General features: G+C 41.2%; 1 protein-coding gene across 1 annotated transcript in view; it reads right to left on the bottom strand.

The window, feature by feature from the left end:
- The window catches only part of PLOD2 (procollagen-lysine,2-oxoglutarate 5-dioxygenase 2), a 92,782-nt gene extending 87,368 nt beyond the window's left edge, over positions 1-5,414 (bottom strand). The window contains exon 1 of the mRNA XM_025376682.1: positions 4,677-5,414. Coding sequence (XP_025232467.1) covers positions 4,677-4,785 — 109 coding nt within the window. The 5' untranslated portion in view covers positions 4,786-5,414. The remainder of the gene's footprint in view (positions 1-4,676) is intronic.
- Between the last annotated feature and the right edge of the window lie 7,950 nt (positions 5,415-13,364).

Here is a 13,364-nt window from a genome sequence, read left to right as displayed (position 1 = left end):
AGCTCCTTCCCACAGAGCAGCAGATCGGCATGAGCCACAGCTTAAGTGGGAATGTCATCTCCTAAGGCAAGGTTCGGCAAAGTTTTCTGTATAGGACCAGCTAGTAAATATTTCAGACTTTGCAGGCCTCACAGTCTCTGTAACTACTATTCAGCTCTGCCTTGTAGCACCAAAGCAGCCAGACAATATGTAAACAAAAGAATTTGGCTGAGAGCCAATAAAACTTTAATTTCATATAATTTTCATGTTTCAGAGTATATTATTCTCCTTTTGATATTTTTCAACCATTTAAAAATGTAAACATCACCGTTAGTTCACAGACCACACAAACACAGGGGTCTGCTAGATTTGGCCTATGGGCCATAATTTGCCACTCTTGCCTAAGGCCCAGTTTTCCTTCAGCCTGTGCCTACTCTTTCTCCTCCTTTTATGTAACCTGCAAATTATGTCTCTTCCCTTTTAGCAAAGCTTTCCTTTTCTTTCTCTAAGTCACTGATGGCCAGTTTCTGTTTCTTTCCCGTAGGTCCCAGAAGTCCAAGAGAACAATTAAGAGGTCAGGAAAGACAAGCACAGCCTGAAGAAGGGGCACAGCCTCCTCTTCTACTGTTTTCCAGCTATGTGAGCTTGTGCAAGTTATGCAACCATTCCAAATCTCCATTTCACCACCAATAAAAAAAATTACGGCACCCAACTACCTGAAAGTAATAGTGCAGCTGCCACTTTGTATTGAGTAAAGCAGGTAGAGGGAGAAATATAACCCGTGGAGAAGGGTTGCCAAACATGGTTCAGAAACAAGGCAGCAGATACTGCACTTGTAAGCTGTTAAATCATGTAGCGTATGGGTTCCCAAGCAGAGAAAGGAAGCTCAGTGAATTCGGGTAAAGTTCTGGGGGAAGGAGAAACCAGCAACCTCATCGATTGCATGCTACTTTTCATAATTCTCAGAACAGGCCAGAAACTCAGTAAACAAAACCTGAGGATGTCTGTGGCAAAAGTACAGTGTAGACCCTGAAGAGCATAAAAATGAATAAAACTCAGCCCTTCATTTTAAAGAGTTTATAATGTATTTAACATAAGGACCTACAGTACAAAGTAAATATGATATGTATAAACCAACCACATTAAGTTACAAATAAAAAGAACCAAACAAAAACAGCAAGGGGAAGAATTTCCTAGGAGCTAGACTTCAACAATAAACAGGATTTCAAAAAACTAAAAAGGAACAGAAATTTGAGACAGCTATTCATGTACATATCTAGGATTACAGAACATGTGGATTCTCAATTCCAGTAGACATTATTAAATTGTTCTCCAAAAACACTGTGCTTCCACCAACGGTCAATTCCCATCCTGACATTTGGTACAATCAGAGTTTATTTTAAGATGCTTTGTCCCATGTGATGGATAGAAAAGTGTAGCTCAATTCAATTTTCATTTCTTGTCTTCACATTCTCTAGAGTTGTTTTATATGTCTGCTTTCATGTGAAATAAAAGGCACAGTCTGTTTATGGATGATATGTCATTCTGTGTGGCTGAAGCACAGAATACAGAAAGTACAGAGGACAAGACCCTCTCTCTTCCAGAGGTTTCTCCAGGCCCTTGCTCTTTTCCTCTCCACCCCGTAAATTGCTGGTTTGCATCAGTAGATAGGGACAAATCTTTCCTTTTTTCCTTGAATGTACCACAGTAAATTAGAGAGTTTATAAATGAATGAATGTGGTAGAAAAATACTGGTCTTGACAGAAACATTTGAGACCATTTCCTTTATTTTTGCCCAAAACTTGGTTTCTGCCCAATTTGGATCATAGAATAGTAAGGTGCCTCAGAAAACACACACAAATTTGATTCACGTCTAGAGACCTGACGGCAAAGACTTGGCAGGAATATGTCCACCTTCTCCTTATTCCATCTAGAAGGCAGAAAAGGCAGGAAAGATAAATCAGGGTACGAACCTGATTTACTGGCACTGATTAGGAAGGTTCTGCCTCCGAAAGTTCCCATAAGGATATGATTTTCAGGTAACAATTCCTATACATTATTTTCAGAGAAAATGATCATTTTAACCAAAATCTTATTCAGTCTTTCCATGCTAAGAATAAAGTGGCAACCAAAAGGAACCAACACAGCACACAGAACTCTCAAAAATGTAACAAAAAGCTAAGATCTCAACTCTGGTCAACAAAGCACCAGAGCTAGGAAAAATTACACTCCAAAAATTGATGAATGTGTGTCACATTCCCAGCTACAGTGGGTAAACTGAAAATCATTATAAATATTTGTTTTCAAAAATGATTTGCTGTTATCATTTCAGTAACGCTATAATGCCACACTGCCTCAAATACAAATAGATTTGTCTAATCCCATGATTCTTAACCCTGGGCAAAATTTTGTCCCTCTGGGGACATTTGGCCTTTTTTTGTTTGTTTGTTTTGTTTTTTTTTCTGGTGCTCAGATTAGAAGGGGAATACTACTGGCACCTAGTGCACAGAGGTTAAGGGTACTGCTAAACGTCGACGCACAGCATAGTTCCCCAAAGCAAAGAAGTGTCCGGCTCAAAATGTCAATAGGGCCAAGAAATTGTGATCTAAACCATTTCTTCTTGGTTAGTTGGGACATGTTGACAAATATACAGGGTTAGAGATGATAAGCACTCTTCTTAAAGAACTATTAAGCTAGACAATTTAGGGTCCTATAGAAGATCTTGATATTTATGTCAACAAATAGGTTTCTATTCAGTAACTTTCAGTTGAAATATGTAAAGAATAATATAGACCACAGTCCGTGATTCTGCCCACCTTATCAAGCAGTTCACCTCTACGTTTATTAGTTTATCACATAACCTACAAGAACATCTACCTACACCGAAATTTGTAACCAAACTGACTAGTGCTGGCTTCACCTATCACAAATTAGTATTTCCCCACATTTCGATCCTAACCGAATTCCCGCCTGCTTACCAAAAGTGACCAGTCCTCAGATTTAAACAGTGGGTTTCATGTGGTCTTTTCCTGAGGAAACTTTCATATCTAAAATTCTCTTTCTCTGATATCACAATCCATTAAAAGTTTACTGTCCAGTTCCATGAAATTTAAAATCCAGAGTGAGAAGGGAAGTCGATTTTGACTATAAACACAAAGGCAGCTACAAAGAGAGGTCCTCTATTAAAAAGTAAGGGGTGTTGGCAATCAAGTGGAATAAAATATACAAAGGCCAAAGAGGCCTCTCTAAATATAACAAAGTCCTTAGAGATTGTTTTATTTCCCAATTAAAGTTTCCTTGGGTGTTTCAACAAAGAAAGACATTTTTCTGGAGAAGTCTTTTTGTTTTGTTTTGTTTTTCCTTTTTAAATGTCTCTGTCTCTACTTTCAAATTTGTTGAAGGCACTTACTTTCTACTTTCTAGATATTATGCTAGAAGAAATATTTTTAAATTATGCAAAAGTTTAGTTCAAATTTAGAGGACTCACACGGGTTCAGAAATCCATTTTAAATGGTCACATATACCTAACAGAAAGAAAAGCATCCTGTAACTGATAGAAATCCATCTGAATGCTGTAGTTTCTCAAGCTAACAAAGCAAGCACTGTTTTGTAGAAAGATGGGCAGTTCAGCCTGCTGACGTTATCTGAAACACTTAAAGATGAAAACAAAACTATTGCTACATGGATGAGCTGGACAGCAGACCAAATGTCACTTTCTGAATGTAACTCTGAAATAGAAATTTCTGTCCTTAGGCTTAAGAAAAGTTCAAGTAGAAAAGCACTCTATTAACTTGGGAGAAAAAAAGGTGCCAAAATGACTTAACAACAACGACAACAAAAGGACATTAGAAGGTCATTCAAATGCAAGATCTAATTTCAGAGAGTTGAGCACAAAGAGCACAAATGTGGAAAACTCCAAGGATTTTTCATGTGCCACAAAAGGCAGCAAAGCACGTTTAGACAAACGTTGTGAAACTCTCTTTAATCTGGCTAAATGTAAAAAGTTTTGTTTTACAAGAACTTGACTAGACTCTCGTGCAGCTCCAGCTTCTGAAAACAAGAAACAGGACCCGGCTCCAGAAAAGGGTAGGTAAGGGGAGCAGCCGTGTATCCACAGCTTCCCCTTCAGATCCCAAAGGAGGAAAGCTGCCGCCTGGAGGTACTGGGTAGCCAGGCAGCCTTATTGAAAACAACTAAGGTTTCTGAGCAAGCGTTGTTTTTGGCAAGAGGGAGGTGTTACCGGCTGCTTCCTGGGGTGCTGGAAGGAATGTGTCACCATCAATTAGAAAGTACACTAAGCCCCGTGTTTAGGTCACAGAAGGAGTACTGCCTCGTCCACCACGGATAAATCCATGCCAACTCTCAGAAAGGAGGAAAGAGAAAGGACAGCTGCAGGAAAGGTGTTGTGCCCATGACCTGCAAGTCCAAAAGGAAACTCCAACTTGTTCTGCAGGGAAATTCGGGCAAGCTGAGTTCACCGAGAACTCCAAGGAGTCAACGAGCGCGGGTGCCCCTACACTTCCCCTGGGACCAGCGCCGCCCGACCGCAATTCTGGGGAAGACCCCGGCGGTCCTGGAGGGGAGGGACAGGCCCCCACTACTCACCTGGCCAGCCCCGCGGAAGGGTTGGTGGATGAATGAACTGCCCCCCCGCCGGCCGAACCTCGCGGGACAGCGGCACACCGCAGGGTGCTCACCTGTGGGGATGCTCGAGGGCTTCTCCGAGTCTGCACCCAGATAGGGATTCCAGGGGTGGAGGACGAGCGCCAGGAGCAGCAGCTGAGGCTTCACCGTGCGCACCCCCATGTTCGGCCCTCGAGGGCCGCGCGGGCTCAGGCGCCCACGGCCCCGCAGCGCCGCACTTCTCGCGAGAGCGCAGACACCCGGGTCCGCCCTGGGCTAGCGATTGCGGGCGGGAGCGGGTGGGCAAGGCGCGGGGCCGGCAGCGTGAGCTGCGCGTAACGCAGCAGAGTCAGGTCGTCGGCGGAGGCGCGGAGCAGCAGGCGCCCGGGGCGCTGCAGTGGCCTTATAGGCTCCCCGAGGGGAGGCGACGGGGCGGGCCGAGCCCTGGCTATTGGCCGCCCGCTGACCCGCCGCCGCTGCGCGCCCGGTGCGGTCGCCTCCACTCGCCCTCCTGGGCCCCACGTCTGGACTGTTTGCTCAGCTCGGACGCTATTTAAGGAGCTGCCTGCGGCTACGTGTGGAAACTCACGCAGCGCTTCTGCCTGGAACGGGGAAGACTGCCCTTAGCTTTGGGAGTGGGTTTGGGAGAGAGAGGAGGAGCCGCCGGGAATCTGGCGGGAGGGCGGTGCTCCCGTCTGGGTTCTTCTCTGCTGTCCCAGCCCCAGTAGCTTCCACAGCAGCCGCTAAGGGTGAGAATTTGCTCTTCTATGGCCTTGGATACCCCACCCAGTCTGATGTGACTGCAGATCTGCCGCAATCTTGTCTGAATGGAACCTTGCCAGACTCTAAGCCATGGAAATGGATCGCCCCTCATTAATTCAGGGGCAGGTTCATCACCCTGTAAAACGAAGGCCGTGCTTTTATTTTACTCCGTAAACCGAAAGTTTTATTGTCCAGTGAACATTTCTTGTTCCGCCGCTTGTGCCAAGAGAGCCTTAGACTCTTTCCAGTAATGAGGCTTGTAAATCCTGCGGAATCAGAGCCCAACGTGTGTAATGCCAGGGCTGTGCTTACAAGATCTTCCTCCAGTCCGCATGGAAAATTACTCCTAAAGACGTGGTCGGAGAGGTCGAGGTCTCTGAGCCTTGGCCGCCACTCCTTCCATTTTTGACTGATGTCTAAGAAAATTCCCTTTTTTATGTTCTCACATTTTAACTAGCCAAGGGTTTAATTTGTTGGAATGAGTGGGAGCAAATGAACAATTAAGAAAACGCTTGACAGTTTTGCCTCATACATTTAATGACGTACGCTATCTTATAGGAGAAAGAGAACCAAACTGCTTCCATTCTGGAATCTCCTGCCTCAATTTTCGTGAAATGAGAAAAAAAAACAGAATTGAGACAACACCCGTTATAACTCCGAGCCTTTGAAATTAAAACCGAAAATTATGGAAAAATGTATTCCATTATGATCACATTTTGTCTAAAATTAACATATCAAGATAACATGAACTTAATGCTTTCATCTTATCTTGGTAGCATTAGAAACAGGTGGAAAACTTGCAAAGAAATGTTGCCTGGGATGTGACATTTTAAAAAAGAATCACTTCCTGTGCCCACAACTAAGCCAGTTATTACTCTATTTTGAAGGTTTGGTCTCACTTTTTTAAAAGAAGAGGAAAACTGGAGAAAGTTCTGAGAAGAGTAACAAATAATTAAAGAAATGGAAACTATGACCTGTGAGAAGAATAAAATAAGGTTTATTTAGTCTGAAGGGGGGAAAAAAGCTAAAAGATGGATTCCTTAATGACAGCCTTTCATGTGTGGCAAGTACAGCTTCATAAAACTAGGCACAAAGCAAACAGCATCAGTCCTCTGAGTCCAAGGACTCTGCTGTGAGTGGCCGGTGTTTTGGCCAAATCTGTCTCCAGAAAGCCAAACCTGCAATTGCCAAACTCCTTGAACTTGACTTCTTGCTTCCTTGGTTCTCCAGTATCTTTAAGAGCTTGCAGAGCTACAACCTGGCACCCCCGTTCCCCTCATGAATGCTTAACGGCTTCTCTGCATCACAGGGGTGTGTGTGTGTGTGTGTGTGTGTGTGTGTAAACTCCAAAAGTCCACTAATAATTTCAGGTTACTTTGACATTCTTCCTTCTCTGTTAAGAATCACAATGTCTGTACTGTGAGACTCGTATGAAGCAAGTGTTTCTTTGGGATTTTCAAAATACCTAGACACTTCTAACACAGTCTGAAAGAGCCCCAATTCTGAAACCAAATCCTTCCTGCTTTCTTATATTTCCAGCCATCTGCTGAACATTTCTACTTGGATGTTCCATTGGCACAAACTCAATATGTCTTTTTTTTTTTTTTTTAAACAGAGTCACGCTCTGTCACCCCGGCTGGAGTGTAGTGGTGCAATCTCTGCTCACTGCAAGCTTGCTCCGCCTCCCGGGTTCACACCATTCTCCTGCCTCAACCTCCGGAGTAACTGGGACTACAGGCGCCTGCCACCAGGCCCGGCTAATTTTTTTTGTATTTTTAGTAGAGATGGGGTTTCACCGTGTTAGCCAGGATGGTCTTGATCTCCTGACCTCGTGATCCACCCGCCTCGGCCTCCCAAAGTGTTGGGATTACAGGTGTAAGCCACAGCACCCGGCCCGATATGTCTTTTAACTCATCAAATCCAGATCCTAGTCAGCTCCCTCATCTCTGTTGATACTACTGCTCTCTAACTCATGTGTCCTCAGACATTTTTACTTCTCTCTTCCTATCCCCTACACCCGCCAGCTCACAGAGCTGGACTCAAATTTTGTCATTTTTTCCCCTTTATGTTCTGTCTTCATCTATTCCTTTCCATTCTCACTACTACCTCACTAACTAATGCACTCTTGAGTGTATCCTAGGCCATTTCCTGTAGACTTTCCCTACCACCAGTATAATACCACTATATACCACAACTAGATGAATCATACTCATGTCCTTTTGCTTGCTTCATCCCCAAACAGATTTCATAAGAGATTTGGAAACAATACAAATTCCCTAACATAGTATTCAGATCCCTTCATGCCAAACTAGACCCAACCAATGTAGTTTGCTTTATTATCTCCTAAAGCAGACCAAATACTTTGTCACTTTCATTCTCTAAAGTTTAGGTAGGAATCATTTGGGTTCCTCCGAGCATGAGCCCAAATTCAGTGACTAGCAGTTTGTGGAGAGTTTCGAGAAAACAAGATAGGTGAGACTAAAATGACACAGGAAGGGGAAAATATCCAATTAAATCAACCACAGTGGGTAATTGGAGCTTAATCCCGCAAAATTGATATACTATATATCACTCAAAAATATCCTGGTCAATGGGTCAGAGAACTGGTCAGAGAACCTATCAGTCATTGACTTAAGGGCTGAGGGACACTCATTAATTCCCAGGCATTCCCAACCTGCTGTGGTAGCAGCCACTCCAATGATATAACTCTTGATCATAAGAATTCAGGGTGACATGCTCAGAAATGGTAAGGAAATTTGAGGAGAAATGAGAGAAGCAGCATTTGCTCAGCAACCATACCTTTGTTCATGTTATCCCTATATCTAAAAAAAAAAAAAAAAAAAAAGGATGACAAAACCTGTCCTTCCTTCATCGGGCTAAAATCTGTCAAGCTGAAGTGCCACCTCCTACAGGAAGCCCAACTGGGGTACCTTGCCGTACCTCAGGCTGGGTAGAGATGTCCCTGTTCCATGATTTTTAACTTCTGAAGCAAACCTCTCTCATTTGTGACAGGGTCTTTTCTTAGCATTATTATTAGACAGTCTATCTATTAAGGTCAGGATTGAATTATTTTTCATCATTGAAGAGTAAGTACCATAGTAGCACATTTGTTTATTCATTGATTCATTCAAAAAATATTCCGTGACTGCTATATCTCAGGCATTGTTCTAGATAGATGTTGGTAAAAACAAATTTATTAGTGACAGAAAAAACCAAAAATCTATTGTGCTTTAGTTTCAGGTGAAACAGAGATAAACATGTCATGGTAGTAAGTGGTAGAAAGAAAGTAAGTCAGGAAATGTAACTAGGAAGGATCAATAAGGAGGGGAGGTATACTGAAACCTTAGTAAGGGATCCTGGGAAAGCCCCACTGAGAAGATGATTCTTAAGCAAAGATCTGAAAGTGGTGAGAAAAAGAGGGGGCCATGCTGTACAGGGAACCTGCGTTCCGGGCAGAAGAAACAGGAAATGCAAGGACCATGAGACCAGAAATATCTGGAGTGTTATGAGGAGGCAAGAGGGCAATTGAGTGTTCAGTGACTATGGGTAAGAATAGTAGGAGATGAAGCCTGAGAGGTAATAAGCAGGGCGGAGACAAGCAGATAAACAGTGTGATAAGGGTAAAGCCTGGTAACAGCTTTGTCCTTTACCCTGGATGAATTGAAATGCCTTTTGGATGGTTGTAAGCAGAGCAGCGACATGATCTGAAGTAGGATTTAAAAAGGATGACAGAGTCCACAGCTGCCACATTAGAGGAAGATAAGGGAGGGTGAGTGGAGAAATGAAGCAGAAAGCCTGTAGACCTGTAGACAAACTTGAAGGATAATGTAGTGGTCCAGGAGAGAGATGACGGAGGCTTTAAGCAAGTCCATAGCAGTAAATGAAGGTCAATTTCCAGATAGATTTGAATGTAGAGCCAACAAAATTTGATGTTTGAATGCGGGCGTAAGAGAGAAAAAGGAGTCAACGAATATTTATTCAATGAATATTTGTGGAGTGAATAAGAAGTAAAGCTTCGGGAATTTGTGTAATAACCCTGGAGGTACAGATGAAGGGGGATGTTAAATGAATTAGAGGACAAAGAAAAACCACCAGACATCCAAGAGCTGAAACTCAGAGAAGGCGGACCCTTTTGAGGAAACAGGAAAAAAGAAATTGGCAAAAGAGACTGTTAAACTCAGATAAATAGGAGAAGTCTTACAGAAGAGAGACTGGGCAATAGGAGGAAGCCTCAGAGAAGTCATTGATTGTAGCGTCGGGAAACATAGTTTAAGATCAGAACTTAGATGGAAGCAGAAACAACAGCAAATATAAGATACAAACTGGAGATGAGGGTTTAGAGAACACCATGAAGCAGAGCTTTTTTGCTGTGACTCTTCATTCTAAACAGGCCTCTGCTGCAGATGTCAGGGGATGACCTCTCTAATTTTAGGATGATTGAGTTGCCACAAATCTGAAGCTGCCCTTTACATATGAGAGGTTTGCAGTATAGTCTGTGGGCCCCAGCAGTTTTCCCTTTAAATTCTTTAAGCTGTAATTTGACAGGAATGATTTACCAGGTGACTTTTTCAAGGCTGAACATCCTTTCAAACGAAGCCTGTATGAGACCAACTACATTAAGAAATTAGAAATAAAAAGAACCAAACACAAATAGTAAGGGGAAGAACTTCCTAGGAGCTAGACTTAAACATTAAAATGACCTGTTTAACCATAAGTCAAACAGGTTTCCTGGTGCAACATAAACAGTGATTTATCCCAGAGAAAATGAGCATGGTTTATTTTCTGAGGTGTTTTATTTCTTTCGTTTCTTATTTGTCTTCAAGAGAGGATAAGGACACTTTTCAGTATATTTTTTAAATAACACTAATTCTATGTTTTAGTCATCTTAGTGTACTTATCTGGAATCTTCTTTAGGTGGATATGAGTTGTGAAACCCTTGTACCTAGCAAAATGATGTCAGATGTAAAACGAAACTCAGTCAAGTTCAAAGTAAGAAGAGCATGCCAGGATAGGAAAGAATGCCAGCAAACACAAGTATTTTGAAGATGATTTTAGCAGATGTTTGTGACTAGTCAAAACGATTGGGCAGAACTGTCTAGGCCATGAGTCATCCAACAGGGTCAGCAATCATTGTGGCATTCACATTCAGTCTTCCAAATATGTTTGACCACAGTTCCACAAGATGACATACTTGTTGGCATAGCTAACACCAGATTAGCATTAATTATGATTAATCACCATGTATCGTCAACATTTTCTTGTTCAACAGTAGTTTCTAATGATTTTTTTTTTTTTTTTTTTTTTTTGAGACGGAGTCTCGCTCTGTCCCCCAGGCTGGAGTGCAGTGGCCGGATCTCAGCTCACTGCAAGCTCCGCCTCCCGGGTTTACGCCATTCTCCCGCCTCAGCCTCCCGAGTAGCTGGGACTACAGGCGCCCGCCACCTCGCCCGGCTAGTTTTTTGTATTTTTTAGTAGAGACGGGGTTTCACCGTGTTAGCCAGGGTGGTCTCGATCTCCTGACCCCGTGATCCGCCCGTCTCGGCCTCCCAAAGTGCTGGGATTACAGGCTTGAGCCACCGCGCCCGGCCTCTAATGATTTTTTTTGAAAGACTCTCTGCCTTTATAATCTCTCATTCTCCTGCTTCTTGGGACCATTTAGCTCCTTTCTCTGACATCTGCTCTGCCCAGAGGTAGATTTACCCTGGAACTATTGAAGCTTAAATGTCAATGCCCCTCACTTGCAAAGGTCCCTGTGAGAGTTAGGAGTGTCTGGGAGTTGTACAATATGCTAGGCTGGAAGGGAAGCCAGGCTGTAATCAGGAACAATCACTAAGAAAACACTTCTCAGAAACTGCCTGGGGAAATCTTAGAAAAAAAAGTGCCTGAGCTCCAAGGATTCTCTAAATTATTAGGTTTTCTTTTCTTATTCTAAATGAGGACTTACTTCTTTGTTTTATTTTATATTTGTAACTCATATAATTTTTTAAAAGGATCTCTAATGCTTTAGACCCCCATAAATTTTGACTGGCTTCTTTTCCTACCCCTAGAATCTAAAACCAATCCTTTCCGTAAGTATTGAGAATACAAGGAGTCTATGAGCAATAATTCTTGGGCTCAGCATGGAATTGAATCTTTCTGAGTCAGTTTTGATTGTATGCTATGCTCAATTTCCGATAATGATATTGTTACTTTATTCCTCTATGATTAAGCATGTCCTTATATACCTTGGTTCAAGTATTTTAGTCACTATCTTCGATCCCTGTCTGATTGCCTAATTCATCTCAGACTGAGATATTTCCTGATCTTCTTCTAAGTTTTCCAGAAAATGGAGTTCTGTCACTTAATTGAACCCCTGAACCTCCTCAAGGCCTCCTGCCTGCATTGTCTTACCATCTGCTATTAAGTATTTCTTTACCTGTCCTGCCCATGCCTCTTAGTCTGCTGGTTCTGGTCCTCCCTATTCTGGCAGAGCTTTTTATGATAGACATGAGATTAACATACATTGATCACAAGTGTTTGATTCAAACAGAAACTTTCAGTTAAACAATTGTATTATAATTCTACTTGGTGAGATCTCTAAGGATGCTCTCTTGAAATGAAGTATAGTCTACCTAAGAAAATACTGAGATCTATTATGTAATGAAACAGTTGTAAAACTCTAATATTAGATGTTATTTTGTTAAAGATGTAAATAACTCTAATATTAGATGTTATATAAAGAACAGAGAGGATAAAATCATAGAAAATTATAAAACTTTGGCCTTAGGGAAGTGGATATTCTTCAGAAATATGGCATAAAGGTACAAATGGTATTCTTAATCTACATTCTTAAAATCTGGGTAATGCATTCTGTGGCTTTTTTTTTTTTTTTTTCCCAAAAAAGGAAACATTTTTGCAATAGAACTGAAAGGAAGGAGAATTTACTTTAAAGCATATACCAGTAGAGAAAAGCATGGCATTGGCCAGCGTGCCACACCATGCCCAGTCTGACTGCAGCACCTTAGAATTGTAAGTGTTGTCTTCCTTAACGTATTTTTTCATAACAGGTTTCTAAAAGGGATGGTTTCTATCAGGTATAATTTTCTGTATTATAGGCACAGATCACAATGCACAGAGCCACTTCATCCTTTTTGAAGATCACTATAATGATCATGCAGCCCATTTGCTGAATGCATGTGAAATGGTGGGTGAACTCCCTGCAGACATCTTATTTTGCAAAGTTCTCTAACATTACATTATGCCACTCTGGTATTGAAAGGTAACCATTTGGTTACTGCCCTCTAATTTATCTTTTACTTCAACCACAGTATTTTTCTTAATTACTGTTGCAGTGTTACTTTGTTAATGTCTATGGGCACTCTTTTTTTTTTTTTTTTTTCCGGCTGTTAACATGATTCTTAAAAATTGGAATTCAGAGACTATTGACACCAATTTTATCCTAAAAACATTATTTAAGTGCAAAGGATTATCAGTATTTACCGAAAAAGGTTTTAGCTATAATCAAAGATAAATACTTATATGAACAACAGGTTATTAAATAAAAATTTTTTCCCTAAACGTTTTAAATTTAAAGAAATGAGAAATATTATCAAATCAACTACTTTAATGCCTTCTTTGAATGCTTCAGTTTTTCAATAATTATAACTTATTTTCTAAATCAAAATAAATAAATGATACAACTAGTATCCACACAGCAAGACTGGCCAAAATCAATCCCAAAAGTCAAAAATCTCTTTTTATCTTTATTCCACTCTTGGTTTTCTTAAAGTAGATGCACAGTTTTTCATTCAACAAATAGTTTTAGTGCAAGGACCACATTCCAGACATTGTTCTTTGTCTTTCGGCTTTCAAAATGCATTAGATCCTGCTTTCTCTTTGAATATGTACATACAAAAGCAAATCACTGTGCTAAATAATAAATTAAATTGTTATAACTTGATTTAGTCTGTAATATATCTACATTAAAACGTATTAAAGAAAAAATAAATTTTCTCAATTTG

Source organism: Theropithecus gelada, chromosome 2 (genome assembly GCF_003255815.1).
Source record: "Theropithecus gelada isolate Dixy chromosome 2, Tgel_1.0, whole genome shotgun sequence".
Taxonomy (NCBI): Eukaryota; Metazoa; Chordata; class Mammalia; order Primates; family Cercopithecidae; genus Theropithecus; species Theropithecus gelada.
The sequence above is the reverse complement of the archived record's forward strand: the minus strand, read 5'-3'. Positions and strand labels throughout refer to the sequence as shown.